This window comes from Mus musculus, chromosome 7 (genome assembly GCF_000001635.26).
Source record: "Mus musculus strain C57BL/6J chromosome 7, GRCm38.p6 C57BL/6J".
NCBI lineage: Eukaryota > Metazoa > Chordata > Mammalia > Rodentia > Muridae > Mus > Mus musculus.
This window is the reverse complement of record NC_000073.6, coordinates 12,728,930-12,745,972: the sequence shown is the minus strand read 5'-3', so window position 1 is coordinate 12,745,972 and position 17,043 is coordinate 12,728,930. Positions and strand designations below refer to the sequence as shown.

Here is a 17,043-nt window from a genome sequence, read left to right as displayed (position 1 = left end):
GCATAAAAATATTTGCATGAAAATAACATCTATATTCCCTGAATAAATACTCGACCACAGAATGGTTAAACAAGGTGATTATCATTTACCTTTTGGGAAAAGAATGTCAGTGGGAAGGATAGACTCCAATGGTAGAACACTTGCCTCACGTACACAAAAGCACAGCTACGTGCCTAGCACTGTAAAAGGGAAGTACCCATCAGTTTCCAAAAGTGGCTGGACGATTTTACACAGCCCTGAGTGAGGGAGCTGCACCGTTTGAAGATACTTGATTTTCTGATGAGCTCTGTAACAAAGTGTCTGTTTGACTCTTTTCATTGCCTTATAACGAGGTGTTTGTTTTCTTATCTCTGAGTCTGGAGAACATTTTTGACATTCATAATACAATTCCTCTGTATAACCCAGATGTACAATTTAGCGACATCTCTCCCAGTGTGTGACTCATTGTTGCATTTCTTCTTGATACTTGGGGGTCTTGAGGTTGCTAGGCAACCACTGTACCCCCTGAGCATCCTCAACCATTTTTATTCTTTTAATGGTGTCTTTTTAAATAATTTTTTTTTTGTTTTGATCAATTCCCATTTATTCGTTTTTGGGTTTCCATGGATTGTGCTATTGATTTTCCATCTAAGAAGTCTTCACCAGAACAAAAATCACATTTTCTCCAGGTCTGTGGTTTACAGTTTCTGGCTTCACATTTAGGTTTATTGTACATTTTCATTTGAGTGTTGTGTGGGGTAAAGATCTAGAGCACAGGCCATTTTGAAAAATGGCTGTTTATTGAGATGGAAATCATGAATCACATTCTGAACATGTTTGTTCATTTCTGCACTGGGGATGGAAAACAGAGTCTTGAGCATTTTAGGTAGGTACACTCTCCCACTAAGCTTCATTCCCAGGTTAACAATCAGATTCTGCAACTTAAATTTTTTAATTTAAATGTAATTTCGGGGGCTGGGAAGTTGACCCAATAAGTAAAGTATTGGGATCCCCAGAACACACATAAAAATCCAGACAGCAACTGCAGTGTGCAGCTGTACTCTCCGAACTGAGACGACAAAGAGTGGGGGCAGGGGAGGTAATCCTCGGAGCTCACTGGTCAGCCAGCTCAGCAGGCAAGCTCCAGCTCCACTGAGAGACCCTGTCACAAAAACTAAGACAGAAAGCCACTAAAGAATACACACTACATAGATCTCAGCCTCAGCCTATACATACACACACATACATACACACACACAAACATGCATACCACACAGAGAAACACACACACACACTCACACACACACACACACACACACACACAAACACAAACACACATATACACACACATAAACACACACACCACACAGAGACACATATACACACAAACACACATACATACACACCATACAGAGACATACACATACACACACATACATGCACACACCCTAAAAGGTATAATTTAGATGTAAAGTTCCTGAAATAACCAAGATATTCAGAACAAAGAATGGGACTGGATGAGTTAAGTTACATCATCTACCTAGACCCTGAATATATACAAACAAGGCAACACTGAACGAGTCTCAGAAACACATGAACAAGGACCCAGGCGCTGGATCCCTGCAGAGCCTTGTAGAACAAGCCAAGCTGTTCTATCTCCACAGAAAACAGAATATTGGAGATATTTGAGATAAATGTTAAGAAGGTTGGGGAGAAAGGAGGAAACAGAGCTTAGTGAAGCCGAGTCTGGCCACATCCTTGTAACCCCAGTCCTCACAGGCTCAAGCAGGTGGATTACAAGGTGGAGGCAAACCTGGGCTACACAGCAACCATGGTCTCAGTAATAAATACATGAACGTAGAGTTATATTGCATTCTGACATGTTCTATACATTGATAGGAGTGAGTTAAAAGGTCTCCCAGGTCTGTAAATTGTAGCCAGACACCTAAGGTTTATGAACCTTGTATGCATACATAAGTTATACACAAGCTAAGTACATAGTGTAAAGTGTAAAAACTAAAAAAAGAAAAAAGAAAAAAATCCTAAGTAAAGTTTTCCTGTCCTATGAATATACATACATATGTTTTTCTTTAATTCTTCTTTTTTGTGTGTGTGTGGGGGAATGCAGCGAAATTTATTGATGGTATTCAAGAGAGTAGGGAGGGCTCCCTAGACCCCTCCTGTTATTACGGGAGTCTGGGGTGGAAATAGTGAGGGAGATGCTCAGTGTTGGGGTCCAAGTTGGGATAGGGACTCCTCAGCAACCGAGGCCCTCTCTCTTGCTCTCAGTATCCTTGCTGGGGTGGGTGGCCCAGGGTTTCTTGCTCCTTGGAGGCCATGTAGGCCATGAGGTCCACCTCCCTGTTGCTGTAGCCGTATTCATTGTTATACCAGGAAATGAGCTTCACAAAGTTGTCATTGAGAGCAATGCCGGCCCCAGCATCAAAGGTGGAAGAGTGGGAATTGCTGTTGAAGTCGCAGGAGACAACCTGGTCCTCAGTGTAGCCCAGGATGCCCTTCAGTAGGCCCTCAGATGCCTGCTTCACCACCTTCTTGACGTCATCATACTTGGCAGGTTTCTCTAGGTGGCATGTCAGATCCACAATGAATACATTAGGGGTTAGGAACATGGAAGGCCATGCCAGTGAGCTTCCCGTTCAGCTCTGGGATGACCTTGCCCACAGCCTTGGCAGCACCAATGAATAATGTTCTGCGCAGCCCCATGGCCATCACGGCACAGCTTTCCAGAGGGGCCATCCACAGTCTTCTGAGTGGTAGTGATGGCATGGATCGTGGTCATGAGACCTTCCTCAATGCCAAAGTTGTCATGGATGACCTTGGCCAGGGGGGCTAAGCGATTGCTGGTGCAGGATGCATTGCTGACAATCTTGTGATTGTCATATTTCTCATGGTTCGAACATGGGGGCATCGGCAGAAGGGGTGGAGATGATGACCCTTTTGGCCCCACTCTTCAAGTGGGCCCCGGCCTTCTCCATGGTGGTTAAGATGCTAGTAGACTCCATGACATACTCAGCACCAGCGTCATCTCATTTGATATTAGCAGGATCTCTCTCCTGGAAGATGGTGGTGGGCTTCCCATTGATGACAAGCTTCCCATTCTCGGCCTTGACTGTGCAGTTGAATCTGCCATGGGTGGAGTCATACTGGAACATGTAGACCATGTGGTTGATGTCAATGAAGGGATCATTGATGGCAGCAATCTCCACTTTGCTCAGTATAGAGCAGAAGGCAGTTCTGGTAATCAGGCACCCAATACGGTCAAATCTGTTCACACCGACCTTCACCATCTTGTCTACGGGACAAGGCTGGCACTGCACAAGAAGATGCGACTGTCTCTGGAACAGGGAGAAGCAGAGAACAGTTTTTATCTATTTCAAGTATGTGTTTATTCTAGATGTTTTGCTTATGACTCATAGCATACAATTTTGGATATACAAATAAACTTTAAGTTACTTAATAGCCTATTCATATAAAAAAAAGAGAGAGAAAAAGAAGCAGGGGGAAGAATGACACATCCAAGTAGGGATATGTGCTGGTTCCCAAGGGACAGTAGAGAAAAAGGACACATCTAAGGGAGTGCAAGCATTGTCTTAGCATTAGCCAGGTATATGCCATTTGGTGGTTCTCAAGTTACACATCAAAAGGCTGCTAAGAAATCTGCTATCTCCATTCTTTCTGTTTTCAGATGAGAGAGAAGAGAGATGGCTCCAGAGATGAGTATGTGAACTTAGAATCTGAGGAGGTAAAACTGGGAGCTATTAGGGTTGTACAAAAGTTTGTCTTTTTTCTATAAGTGGAATTTCTGGTGAAATTCTGAGAAAACTACAGGTTTATAATTTGAGGGGCTCTTTGAGCAGTTGCTAATTGTTCTGTAATTCTTGCTTCTCTGCTGGCAAGAGGCTCCAACCAGGATTGGAATGATGGGCTTCCTTCTCAAGTTCCCACAATGTTTTTGACTTTCTATCCTCTCTCTCTCTCTCTCTCTCTCTCTCTCTCTCTGTCTCTCTCTCTCCCTCCCTCCCTCCCTCCCTCCCTCTCTCTCTCTCTCTCTCTCTCTCTCTCTCTCTCTCTCTCTCTCTCTCTCTCTCTCTCAGGAATAGTGTGTATAGGGTGTGAGTTGAGGAAGGCAATGAGAACTTTTTTCCTGGGGTTGGAATTGTCACTTTATATCTATTGGCTAGGTGGTTAATGAATGCCTCTGTTTCAGGCACTAGGGCTGGGAAAACATGAGTGGACTGACATGGCTTTGGTTTATCAGAACCCACAGTTAAGTGGGCACACACCAGCAAACAGAACAGAAGTTTGCTAGAAATAAGTGCCTTAAATGGGCCTGGAAATAGAAAGTCCCTGCCACCTTAATGGGACAGTCAGGGCTGCATTCTGTTTGACCCTCTCTGGCTGTTGGTCTCTGGAATGTCTCATGTAAGTACTCACCGTGTGAAGTGGCCTCAGGATGGAGAAAAAAATGAGAATGCAGAGGGTTTGTTATTCTCCTTATTGTAAACTAGGGCATGGGCAATGCCATGGACCATCTGGTTAATTTTCTTGGTAGTAAAATTGATTTGGCCCTTCAGGATCATATATACATTTATAAATTGTTATGCTTTTATAATTACTTGGGAAGTGTCTCTCGTGAGAAAATTGACTTTTTAGAGTCAGGATGAGCACCCCCACACACTGCAGGACATCTCAAATTTAGATTGATTGGGAAGTTTCATATATATATTTCAAATATGTACTTTTCAATATGTACTATCTCTGTCTGTCTGTCTGTCTGTCTGTCTGTCTGTCTTCCTGCCTGCCTGCCTGTCTGTCTGTCTGTTACCTACCTCAATCTCACTACATAGTCCTGGCTGTTGTGGAACTCTTTGGAGATTAGGCTGGATTAGGCTGGCATCAAACTCAAAGAGATCTCTGTCTGTCTCCCAAGTGCTAGGATTAAAGATATGCCACCTCAATCCCCCCTACCCCCAGCTCCAAATTTTTTGTAAACAAAACATTATCTCAAATGAAATCTAATGCAAAAATTCCAACTTCAAAAAGAAGACATCTGAAAGTAGAGCTATGGTAATTGACAAGGACAGGGGTACAGGGAATAGGATTCTATTTGAAGTGTTGAGAATATTCTGGAACTAGATTGTAGTGGTGGTTGTGCAACGCTGAAAGTCTTCTAAAACCTACACATCTTCTGAGGGACAGCTGACATTCAACCTCTAGCTGATGAGTGTGTGATGGGGTCCCACTTCAGGGGCATTGTATCTTCTGATTTGCAAGAGAACCAGTGGTCCAGATTCTCCACTTCACTAGTTATAGTTTGTGATGAATTCTTTCCTTCCCTCCCATAGGACGTTTGGCAGTATCTGTGGATGCTTTCAGATGAAGTAAGGGGTATTACTCATCATCTACCTAGTGCAAAAGTGTTCATCTCATGGTGTACAGAAAGCAGAAAGAGAAATAAAGAGAGGGTAAGGTTTCATGGACAAGATACACGTTTCAAACCCTAGCTCCTAATAGTCCATTGAACTATGCTGTTACTGTGGATTTAATGATGAAGTTAGTGCCCTTATCATTTCATCACATCTTTATAATACCACAAACGGAAGACCAAGCCTTTAGCACTTGAGATAACAATATCATAACATTCTATGCTTGGCCTCCAAGTGTTCTTACTTATCTCCAAGCAAGGCACATTTAACTCATCTCCGAGAGTCCTAATGTCTCAATAATTCCAGTATTTCTCAAAACCTCTTGTCTAGCATATCCTCTGAGTCTTCAGGTACACTTTTAGCTGTGAGCTCCCTAGAAATCAAAGAACAAGTTTCATATCTACCAAATACAGTAACACAGAACAAATATTCCCATTTCAAAAGAGGACTTGAACATAGGAAGGAAAGATGGGGCCCATGCTAATTTCAGCACTTGGGAGACAGAGGCAGGTGGATGCCCATGAGTTTTAAGTCAATTTGGTCTATGTTAGTTCTAGGCTAGCCAGGCTACATAGTGATACTCTTTCAGAAGGAGAGAGGGATAAAGGGGAGAGAAGGGGGAGTTAGGGCAGGAGGAAAGAAGAAAAGGGAGAGAGGGATGGAGGGAGGGAGGGAGAGATAGAGAGAGGAGAGGGAGAGCGGGAGAGAGAGAGAGAGAGAGAGAGAGAGAGAGAGAGAGAGAGAGAGAGAGAGAGAGAGAGAGAGAGAGAGGAGAGAATGAACCAAGGATGACTGACACTCAGAAAGGCAAACATAAAGTTCTATATCTTCATGACCTTTCCCTGAATATGTGATGGCATGATATTATTGAAGCCTGATATTATAATCAGGGCTCTGTGGAGACACATTAGAGAAACTATTTCTCTGGCATGGGTGGAAATCTAATATTTCAAGCTATTCCAAACACAGAAGAGTTAATCCAGGTGTGTAGTTGTGTTGCTCAATCATCTGGCTATAGGACTAGGCTAGTTCACCTTAAGTGGTGCAAAAATGATAGGAGGAATAACTACCCCTTTAATGAGCTACTGTGCCTCCTCCTTCCCCCAGAATTCCTAGGGCAGTTAGTTCAGAGCCTTCAGGACTCAGAAAAGCATACCTTTCCATTTTCTTCTTTTTCTCTTTTCCAATCATGCTTTCGCTACATTCTGGGCTTTACTTTCTCTCTAAAGCTCCCCTTTCCCACCATGTGGGTGACTGCTTGCCATTGTGGCCGACACAGATGCCTAATGTTTCATACAGCATGGCTTGCTTTCTTCCTCTTCTTTATCTCCCCTTTCTGGGCAGCTGGTGGGGTTCACAAGTTGCTTGCTTTGGAGTTTTTCTTTTAAATAATAAAATTGTCCTAAAGTTTCTTTTTGAGTCCATTCTTTAATTCACTTAATGTGAAGACTAAGAACCTGTAGGAGCAACTCCAATTTCCTCAGTAACATGTGGTGGCTCTGGTGGGATTCCCCAACCTGGCAACAATGTGAGGTCCAAAAGGCTTTGACAGTTCTGTCTCCATGGTTTTTCTGGCTGCAGCCCACAATGGCCCTTTTCCTGGGCTGGCTCTGCCCGTTGCCTTTATAGACATTCATGTTCCTGGAATCTCAGATTTCCTGGTATCTAGAGTGCTTTTGGCACCATCCCCATAGCTGCATACATTGCGCTCTCAGAGATGGCCTACATAAGTCCTGTCATTGTACAAATTGTCTTACTTCTCAGGCTTTTCTTTAAAATCTGAGTGAGGGCTGGAGAGATGGCTCAGTGTTTAAGAGCACTTGCTGTTCTTATAGAGGACCTGGTTTTGATTCCCAGAACTCACACGGTGGCTCATAACCACCTGTAACTCCAATCCCAGGGGATATGACAGAGTCTTTTGGCCTCTGAGATCATCTTTTTAAAAATGTGTTATATGAATATACCTTTAGAAAAAAAATCACTCATAAAAATAAATAAAATGAATAAATAAGTATATTGTGGGAACCCTCTGTAACACCATGCCTTATGTATTCTGTATGTCTGCAGAATTGGCATTGTGTGAAAGATACAAGGTTTACTGCTAGTGTAAGCAGGAACTAGGCAAGTGCTGCTGCAGCTTCTGGGTGTATAGATGGCTGGACACGGGAAAACACTTTCCTAGTTGGCATGTGCAAGCAGGGAGCCCTGGATCTCTCTCTGTCTCTCTCTCTCTGTCTCTCTCTCTCTCTCTCTCTCTGTCTCTCTGTCTCTGTCTCTCTGTCTCTCTGTCTCTGTCTCTCTGTCTCTGTCTCTGTCTCTGTCTCTCTCTCTCTCTCTCTCTCTCTCTCTCTCTGTGTGTGTGTGTGTGTGTCTTTTTCATCTGAAGGCAGTCTTTCAAATGAGTTTACACCTGTATAGCCTTTGATTTTATAATGGATCAAGTTCTGTCATGGTCTAATCAGCCCTTGGTGGTACCACCAAACATAGGACGTATGAGCCTTTTACTGGGGCATTGCATATCCATACTAGAATGCATAATCCTGTTATGCCTTCTACAATGTACCAGAAAGCCCCAACCACAAAGAATCAGGCCCCGATGACAAAGAATCACATGATGCAAAATGTTGTTTTTAAATTAGGATGTCCTGATCTCATGTAAACAACAAACACCCATTTGGGCCAAAGAAATCACCTTATGTTCTCTTTGCTACTTCTAGGTCAGATATCTGTGTTTCATGTATTAGTGAAGAAGCAGAGGCTTAGCAAGCCTAACTCCACTGGAGCACGTTCTACTTAAAGTAATGTTTCTCTAAAGTAATAAGTCTAGAATGTTCCCCATAAGTGTAAGATAAGGATATATGGGCCTTATTAAGATGAGATCCACATGCCATTTAATTAACTCTTCTTCCTTTTATTTTTTAACTAAAAACCTTCCTTCCTTCTTTCTCTCTCCCTTCCTTCCTTCCTTCCTTCCTTCCTTCCTTCCTTCCTTCCATGTGTGTATGTGTATAAGGCAGAAGACAACTTTTGTAAATCAGTTCTTTTTGTACCATGTGAGTTCTGGGGATTGAATACAATTGTCAGGATTGGTTGCAAGCACATTTGTCCATTAAACCATCTTGCTGACTCTAGTTAACTCTTTTTTTATTGGATATTTTATTTATTTACATTTCAAATATTATATACCCTTTCCCAGTTTCCCCTCTGGAAACCTCCATCCCATCCTCCCTCTCCTTGCTTCTACGAGGGTGCTCCCTACCCACCAACCCATTCCTGCCTCCCTGTCCTGGCATTCCCCTACACGGGGGCCTCGAGCTTTCATAGGACCAAGGGCCTCTCCTCCCATTGATGTCTGACAAGGCCATCCTCTGCTACATATGTGGCTGGAACCATGGGTCCCTCCATGTGTACTCTTTGGTTGGTAGTTTAGTCCCTGGGAGCACTGGGGGTGTGTGTCTGGATGGTTGATATTGTTGTTCTTCCTAGGGGTTGCGAACACCTTCAGCCCCTTCAGTCCTTTCTCTACCTCCTGCACTGGGGATCCCATGCTCAGTCCAATGATTGGCTTCGAGCATCAGCCTCTGTATTGGTCAGGCCCTGGCAGAGCCTCTCAGGAGACAGCTATATCAGGCTCCTGTCAGCAAGCACTTGTTGGCATCCACCATAGTGTCTGGGTTTGGAGTCTGTATATGGGATGGATCCCCAGGTGGGGCAATCTCTGGATTGCCTTTCCTTCAGTTTCTGCTCCACACTTTGTCTCCGTATTCTTTAGTTAACTATTGTGCAGTGTACAAATCTGTGTTTGGTATATAGTTGGCCTGTGAGCAATATGGGTTTGAACAACCATACCCATCCAGCATCTACTTGTGATTGAAATAAGATCCTCATTCTTGCATGGCAATCACTCTGCCTGTGGAGAGATCTCTTCTTCACATCCTTACTAATACTCACTTTTAGTTAAAAAAAGAGAAAGCCATCTTAGTGGGCCCAAACAGGTATCTCTCTGTTGTGTAGCTTTTTCCTCCAAATTAAAGTATACCCTCCAGAAGTATGGAGGGAGGCTCACAAACTCCAGAAAGCTGATTTTTGTTTTAAATAGTGTTTCCTTGGCTATTCTGGAACACACTCTTTAGACCAGGATGGCATCAAACTCAGAGATCCACCTACTTCTACCTCCCAAGTGTTGGGGTCAAAGGTGTATACCAACACTGCCAGGTCCAAAAAGCTAATTTAAAAACTCCAAGAAGTTTTGCTCTTGTGATACAAGAAGTTCTGAAAGTTATACAGTTCATAAGGCTCCTCCACAAGCTGATATAAACGATAAACAAATGGTGTGGCAACAGGGAGCTCTTCACTAGCGGTGCCTTCAAGTTGAGGGAAGAGCTCAGAGGTCTAGTTTTCATGAGCTATCACCCATGCTTGGGTGGGCTTTTCAGTGATGCAAGTGGTCAAGAGTTACCCATGCTTCTGTAAACTGTAGTGGAATTTTAGAAGAACCATTGGACCTGCCATTTACTCTGGAGTGAAGGCCAGTTAATCCTTGCAGTAATCTTCTGTAAATAGTGATTGTTATCTGGGGATACACAAAGGCTCTGAGATTTTCAATGAAAAGCAACCTCAGATGACAATTACTGGTAATGGCTACTTTAGACAACCCCTAGATCAGAGAAGAGGATCTAGTATGCAGAAAATGACTTGCTAGAAGGCCTTTTGTGTAACAATCAATAAAAAACTCTTTGGCAAGACTGCTCAGGGGTTCAGTCCACAGAGGCCATCACTCCCTGATGCATGCAAAGCCTTATTTCAACCTCCAATGTCTCTCTTTCTTCAACCATCTTGCATAACTAAGAACACTGGCAGTAAATAGAGTTGGTAAATTCACTATTTCCAAAATGTACTTGAATGTCTTTAATCTGTTATCTGTGGTCTGTGTGGGGGAAGAAGATATATGTTCCAATCTCCCCAGGAAGGGTCACATGGTATTACCTCACCCATAGTTTTAACTTAATTGACCTTGATGATAGAGAATGTTAAACACACTCCTTCTAGCACAGAGAGCTGATAAATTTTTTTCATGTGGAAGAGCTGCTCACATCTAAGCTTCCCCTTGTGGATGGTACCCAACCTCCCTGACTACAGAGACATACCACCCCTCTAGGGCTGAAGATGCTCCATCCTGCCCAAGACTCTCTGCTTGCTTGCTTGGGGCAGGAGGACAAGTCAAGGCCTCCCGAAGCTTTAGGGACATTCTCATTTCCAGATGCTGCCAGTGAGGCTCAAGGGAGTCATAGGCTATTTGCTTCCTGTACCCATCTGCAGCTTTTCTCCAAGACAGTGCCCTGAGCGCCCTGGCCACAGCTGTTCTTGGGCCTGCAAGTTCCCCAGGAGACAGTCAGACCCATTGTCACCCTTCCTATAGTCAGTAGATGTGATCTAGGGTAAAGAAAGGCTAGGAAATCTCAGGAGAAGGGGATACAACTTTTAATGACTCTGGGATTTAGTGACCACTCATCTCCATCACCTCATGATCAATGTTCTCCACACAGCCTACAAACCTAGACTTCCCAGTGTGGTCTTGGCCTCAGGCAGTTGATCAAAGGCATTCTCCCAGATAAAAGCCTCCTTCAATGTTAGCCACTGCCCCATATGGGGCTGTCCTGTCATTGGTTGTCTGACCCCCTAGCAGGCATGTGGCTGTGTACTCTCCTTCCTGTTCTCTTTGGCTGTCCCTCTGGCTCTGCCCTTTCTGGAGCAAGAGCCTGGCTGTTGCCAAGGCAGAGCCCTCATTTTGATCGTCCTGGAGATGTAATCGTGGGGGGCAGCTTCTCCATCTTTCGCTTCTCTAATGGTACCCTATCTAATTTCACTGCCCCGCCAGCTGGGCTGCAGACTTCAAGGTAAGTGCTGGATGAGGGGTGGGGGTCTCTGAAAGCCAGAAGCAGCTCTACAAGGTTGTGCAAAGCCTTGGATAAAGGTTCATTCTCAGACCCAGCTACATGGCCACGCCCTTTCTCTGTGTAAATGCAGTAGCTCTGCTGCTCTCTTTTTATATCACCTCTCTCCATCTTTCTTTTTATATCACCTCTCTCCATCTTTCTTTTTTATTTGTACCAGACTGAAATCTAGGGTGCTCATTGGCTGAAATGTATGTGCTCCACAGGTCAGGTGTGGATTCTTGATCCTTTTATACCCTTGCTTCTTTAAATAGGGTCCAGGTAGGCATGCTTGTTAAATGAATAACTGTAATCAATAGATTTTTTTTTTATCAGTCACCAGCCCCTGTGGTTCCTCTCTACTGCATTCCCCTTGCTTGTTATTTTTTTTTCTAAGAGTCTCATGTTGCCTCCAATTCACTAGTTAAAGATGATGTTGAATTTCTGATTATCCTGCCTCCATCTTCTGAGTCCTGGGGTAATAGGGTGTACTACTACACTTAGTTAATGAGGATATAACTCCATGAACCGAGCCATATCCACAACCATTTTGTGTCCATTTTTGTCCCAGCCTTTCCAACATATTGTTGCACATAGCAGTTCCCAGAATAGCGTTTTTTTTGGTTCTTCTTATTATTTTTTAATGTTTATATTTAGCTTTTTAAAAAAATTGCAGCAATGGCTGAGTGTGGGTTGTTTGACTGTACTCCGAGGACTTGTGAAGCTAAGGCAGGAGGATTGTTAATTTCAGGCAAGATTGGGGTACATAATGTGACCTGAGTAAAAAACAGTTGATAAGAGTATTTTCTAAAGTAACTACTATCATTCTGTATTCAACCACAATTGCAAGAGACTTCTATTTCTGCAACTTCACATTTAACATCACTTTAAATGATTTTTTGTTGTGTGCTTGATTGTATCTCACTTTGTGCTATAACTAATCTGGCACTCCTTGTGAAGTTCAGGCAACTGCAGTTGTTGTGAGACCATGTCTGTAATGCCTGAGTCATGTCTTGAAGGCAGCATTTCACAGCTCTTTCCCATACCTTCTGGCACTTATTTTCATCAATTATGAATAGTTAACCGTAATTGTAACCAACCATAGTATTCAATAGATTTATTTTTCTTATTTTTTTTGAGTCAGGGTGTCTCTGTGTAGGCCTGGCTTCCTGGGTCCAGCTATGTAGACTGTGCTTTGGTCTCTGACTCACAGAGATCTTCTTTCTGAGTGGTGGGATTAAACAAGTATGCTACCAAACAAAGCTCATGTGATAGATCTTCAAATGTCCCTCCTGTCTTCTGAAACTCTCCCTCTCCCTTTGGTTACTGTCTCTGCCTTCCCTCTGGCTCCCCTTTGACTCTTCTTGAATGTTCTGTGCACATCTCTGTATAAGTATTTGAGGAGATGTACATTTTTACTCAGATCACTTGAGTCACAGTGTTCATTCTTGTTCCATTTACCACATAATGAGTGATAAATGTGGACTTCTCTTTCCCTCAGCGTTTCCATGTGGGGCTACCGGGTGGCCCAGAGTTTCGTCTTTGCCATTGAGGAGATTAATAGGAGTACTCACCTGTTGCCTAATTTGACACTGGGCTTCTCTATTCGAAACTCTGGGGACTCAGCGCATGGAGCCCTCTATGAAACAATGGGCTTTCTCACAGGGCAGGAGGAGCCCATCCCCAACTACACATGCCAGCATGGCTCTCCTCAGGCTGCTTTGGTTGGGGACACACGGTCATCCCTGTCTGTCTCCATGGCCAGACTTCTGGGGCTGTACAAGTTTCCCCAGGTGAGTTGCACAACGCCTTATTGTTTAGTGAATGTGGTGCAGTCTCTTAATGATGACGGTGATGGTCACAGCAGTGAGCAGCTCTGCTGAGGAGCCAGCTTCCCTGAAATATTCTCCCCATGTCCAACATGGTTCTCTCCTCCATGTATTGATAATTTAGAAATAATTATCATCCCCCTGCATTGACAAAAAAACAGAGACATTTTCCTTTTTTCTATTTAAAAATACTTTAATGGATTTATTTATTTTTAATTGTATGAGTATCTTGTCTTCATGTATATGTATGTACCACATGGGTACCTGGTACCCATGGAAATCAGAAGAGGGCATTGGATTCCCTAGAACTGAAGTTACATATGACTTTTAGCTGTCACAAGGGTGCTGTGTTTTGAACCTTTGAACCTAGGTTTTCTGAAAGAGCAGCAAGTAGTCATAACCACTTACCTGTCTCTCCAACACTTTGTTTATTATTATTAATTATTATTATTATTATTATTATTATTATTATTAAATGAGAGAGAGAGAGAGAGAGAGAGAGAGAGAGAGAGAGAGAGAGAGAGAGAGAGAGAAAGAATGTGTATGTGTGTGTGTGTACTCCACACCAGTGCCATTGTGCCTTTTGGATGTCAGAAGACAACATTTGGGAGTCAGGTTTTTTTCTTATACTATGTTGGTTCTGGGAATCAAACTCAGGTTTGTAGGCTTGGTGGTGTAATTGTTTCTGCTTGGATGGAAATCAAACTCAGGTTTGTAGGCTTGGTGGTGTAATTGCTTCTGCTTGGATGGAAGGGAATCTGGGGATTCAGATGCCCAGGAGGCCACGCAACTCTGAAGGGAGAAGGTACAATGCAGGGGATTCTGAGACACAGGAGCCTAGGAACAACCTCTGAGGCGGGACAATGTCCCAAGGGAAGGGCATCCTGTGATATAGGAGCCCAAGAACCTCCAGGAGATCTCAGAACCCACACAGCTCTGAGAGGAATCCTCCTCAGCAGAGGTGTTGTAGCTCCTAGGGGAGGGTACCCCGGCTGAGCTGAGGACCTCAGCTCCACCCTACTTCTTTGTTTCTTCCCGTCTCTTCATTGTTCCTTGTCTTCTTCCAAAGAGAGAGTCACATCAGCCAGCATAGCTCACAAAAGAGATCTGTTGGATCCCGGGGAGGAGGAATGAACTCAGGAGTGGCTGCTTCTGCTCCCACGTGTAGACAGTAGGGAATTAAACAAAGAGCAGGTGTTATACAGACTCTCTTAGGTGCCAGACCTTTTCAGGGCGGAAGTTCCCAGATTAAGGATTGGAGGAATTTCAATTCCTGAGCTTAGGGAGCTCAGAGATTGGTGGATTTTCTTGTTTAGTGATTGGTAGTTTTTTGTGGGAAGCTCGGGGACTGGTGGGTTTTCCTGCTCAGGAATTGGTAACTTTTTTCACCCTTGTTCCTGCCGTCTTGAGAACTTCTGTGGCAGCATCTTTTTTTTTTTAAATTATTTATTTGTTATTTTATTTATTTCCACTTCAAATGTTGTCCTTCCCAGTTTTCCCTCAGCAAACCCATTATCCCATCTCTCCTTCCCCTTGCCTCTATGAGGGTGACCCCCACTTCTACCCTACTGCCCTCACATTCCCCTATTGAGGCATTGAGCCTCCACAGGACCAAGGGCCTCCCCTTCTATTGATGCCAGATTAGGCAGTCCTCTGCTACATATGCAGCTGGAGCCATGGGTCCCTCCATATAAACTCTTTGTTTGGTGGTTTAGTCCCTGGGAGCTCTGGTGGGGGGTGGGGTTGGGGGTTGGGTCTGGTTGATATTGTTCTTCCTATGGGGTTGTAATCCCCTTTTGCTCCTTCAGTCCTTCCCCTAGCTCTTTCATTGAGGTCCCCATGCTCAGTCTGATGGTTGGCTACAAGCATCTGCATCTGTATTGGTCAGGATCTGGCAGAGCCTCTCAGGAGGCAGCTATATCGGGCTCCTGTCAGCAAGCACTTCTTGGTATCAGCAGTAGTGTCTGGGTTTAGTTTCTGCAGATGGGATGGATCCCTAGGTGGGGCAGTCTCTGGATGGCCTTTCCTTTAGTCTCTGCTCCACTTGTCCCTGAATTTCCTTTAGACAAGAACAATTTTGGGTTAATATTTTTGAGATGGGTGGGTGGCCCTATCCTTTAACTGGGGGCCATGCCTAACTTCTGGATATGGTCTCTACAGGTTCTCTTTCCCCTTTTTTGGGTATTCTAGCTAATGTCATCCCTGTTGGGTCTTGGGATCCTCTTGCTTTCCTTAGCATCTGGGATTTTCTAGTGGCTACCTCCAGTTCCCCATCTCCCACTGCTACACACCTCTAGTCAATTTCCTGACACTCTATACTTCTCCCTGTCTCCTCCCACACCTGATCTTGCTCCTTTTCCCCCACTCCTCTCTCCCTCCTAGGTCCCTTTCTCTCTCTACCTCTCATGATTATTTTGTTCCCCCTTCTAAGTAGGACTGAAACAACCACTCTTTGGTCTTTCTTCTTGATATTCATATGGTCTGTGAGTTGGAAAAGGCACCATGAGGTGCTGAGAAGGTATATTCTTTTGTTTTAGGGCGAAATCTTCTGTAAATATCTGTTAAGTCAATTTTGCTCATAACTTCTGTTAGTTTCAGTGTGTCTCTGTTTAGTTTCTGTTTCCATGATCTGGCCATTTGTGAGAATGGGGTGTTGAAGGCTCCCACTATTATTGTGTGAGGGTCAATGTGTACTTTGATCTTTAGTAAAGTTTCTTTTACAAATGTAGGTGCCTTTGCATTTGGGGTATAGATGTTCAGAATTGAGAGTTCATCTTGGTGGATTTTTCCTTTGATGAGTATGTAGTGTCCTTTCCATTTTCTTCGATAATCTTTGGTTGAAAGTCTATTTTATTAGATATTAGAATGGTCACTCCAACTTGTTTCTTGGGACAGTTTACTTGAAATTTTTTTTCCAGCCTTTTACTCTGAGGTAGTGTCTGTCTGTCTTTATCACTGACTTGTGTTTCCTATATGCAGCAAGATGCTGGGTTCAGTTTACATATTCAGTCTGTTAGCCTATGTCTTTTTATTGGGGAACTGAGTCCATTGATGTTGAGAGGTATTAAAGACCAATAATTGTTGCATCCTGTTATTTTTGTTGTTAGTGGTGGAATTATGTTTGTGTGGTTCTCTTCTTTTGGGTGTGTTGTGAGATAAGCTCTTGCTTTTTATTGGGTGTAGTTTCCTTCCTAGGGTTGGAGTTTTCCTTCTATTTTCCATTGTAGGGCTGAATTTGTGGAAAGATATTGTTTAAATTTGGTTTTGTCATGGAAGATCTTTGTTTCTCTATCTATGGTAACTGAGAGTTTTGCTGGCTATAGTTGTGTGGGATGGCATTTTTGTTCTTTTAGGGCCTGTATGACATCTGCTCAAGATTTTCTGGCTTTTAGAGTCTCTGTTGAGAAGTCTGGTGTAATTCTGATAGGTCTGCCTTTATATGTTACTTGACCGTTTTCCCTTACTGCTTTTAATATTCTTTATGCATTTGGTGTTTTGATTTTTTAACCTGTAAAATTTTTTATTGGCTATTTTCTTTATTACATTTCAAATGTTTCCCCTTTACAGGACTCCCCTTTGGGAACCCCTATCCCATCCCCCCTCCTCTAGCCTCTATGAAGGTGCTCCCCCCAACTCCTGTCTTCCCACCCTAGCATTCCCCTCCACTGGGACATCGAACACTCTCAGGCCCAAGAGTCTCCCCTCCCATTGATACCAGATATGGCCATTGTCTACTACATATGCAGCTGGAGTATTCTTTGGTTGTCAGTCCAGTCCCTGGGAGTTCCGGGGGTTTGGCCTGTTGACACTATTGTTCCTTTCATGGGGCTGCAGACCACTTCAGCTCCTTCAGTC

General features: G+C 43.5%; 1 protein-coding gene and 1 pseudogene across 2 annotated transcripts in view; one reads left to right on the top strand and one right to left on the bottom strand.

Moving 5' to 3' along the window:
* Window positions 2,093–3,305, bottom strand: Gm6946 (predicted gene 6946; annotated as a pseudogene).
* The window catches only part of Vmn2r56 (vomeronasal 2, receptor 56), a 39,461-nt gene continuing 35,070 nt past the window's right edge, over window positions 12,653–17,043 (top strand). The window contains exon 1 of one of the 2 annotated variants that reach the window (XM_011250669.1): window positions 12,653–13,152. In XM_011250669.1, the coding sequence (XP_011248971.1) occupies window positions 12,838–13,152 (315 nt within the window). In that variant the 5' untranslated portion in view covers window positions 12,653–12,837. The remainder of the gene's footprint in view (window positions 13,153–17,043) is intronic. The other variant, NM_001104648.1, reaches the window with a different exon arrangement.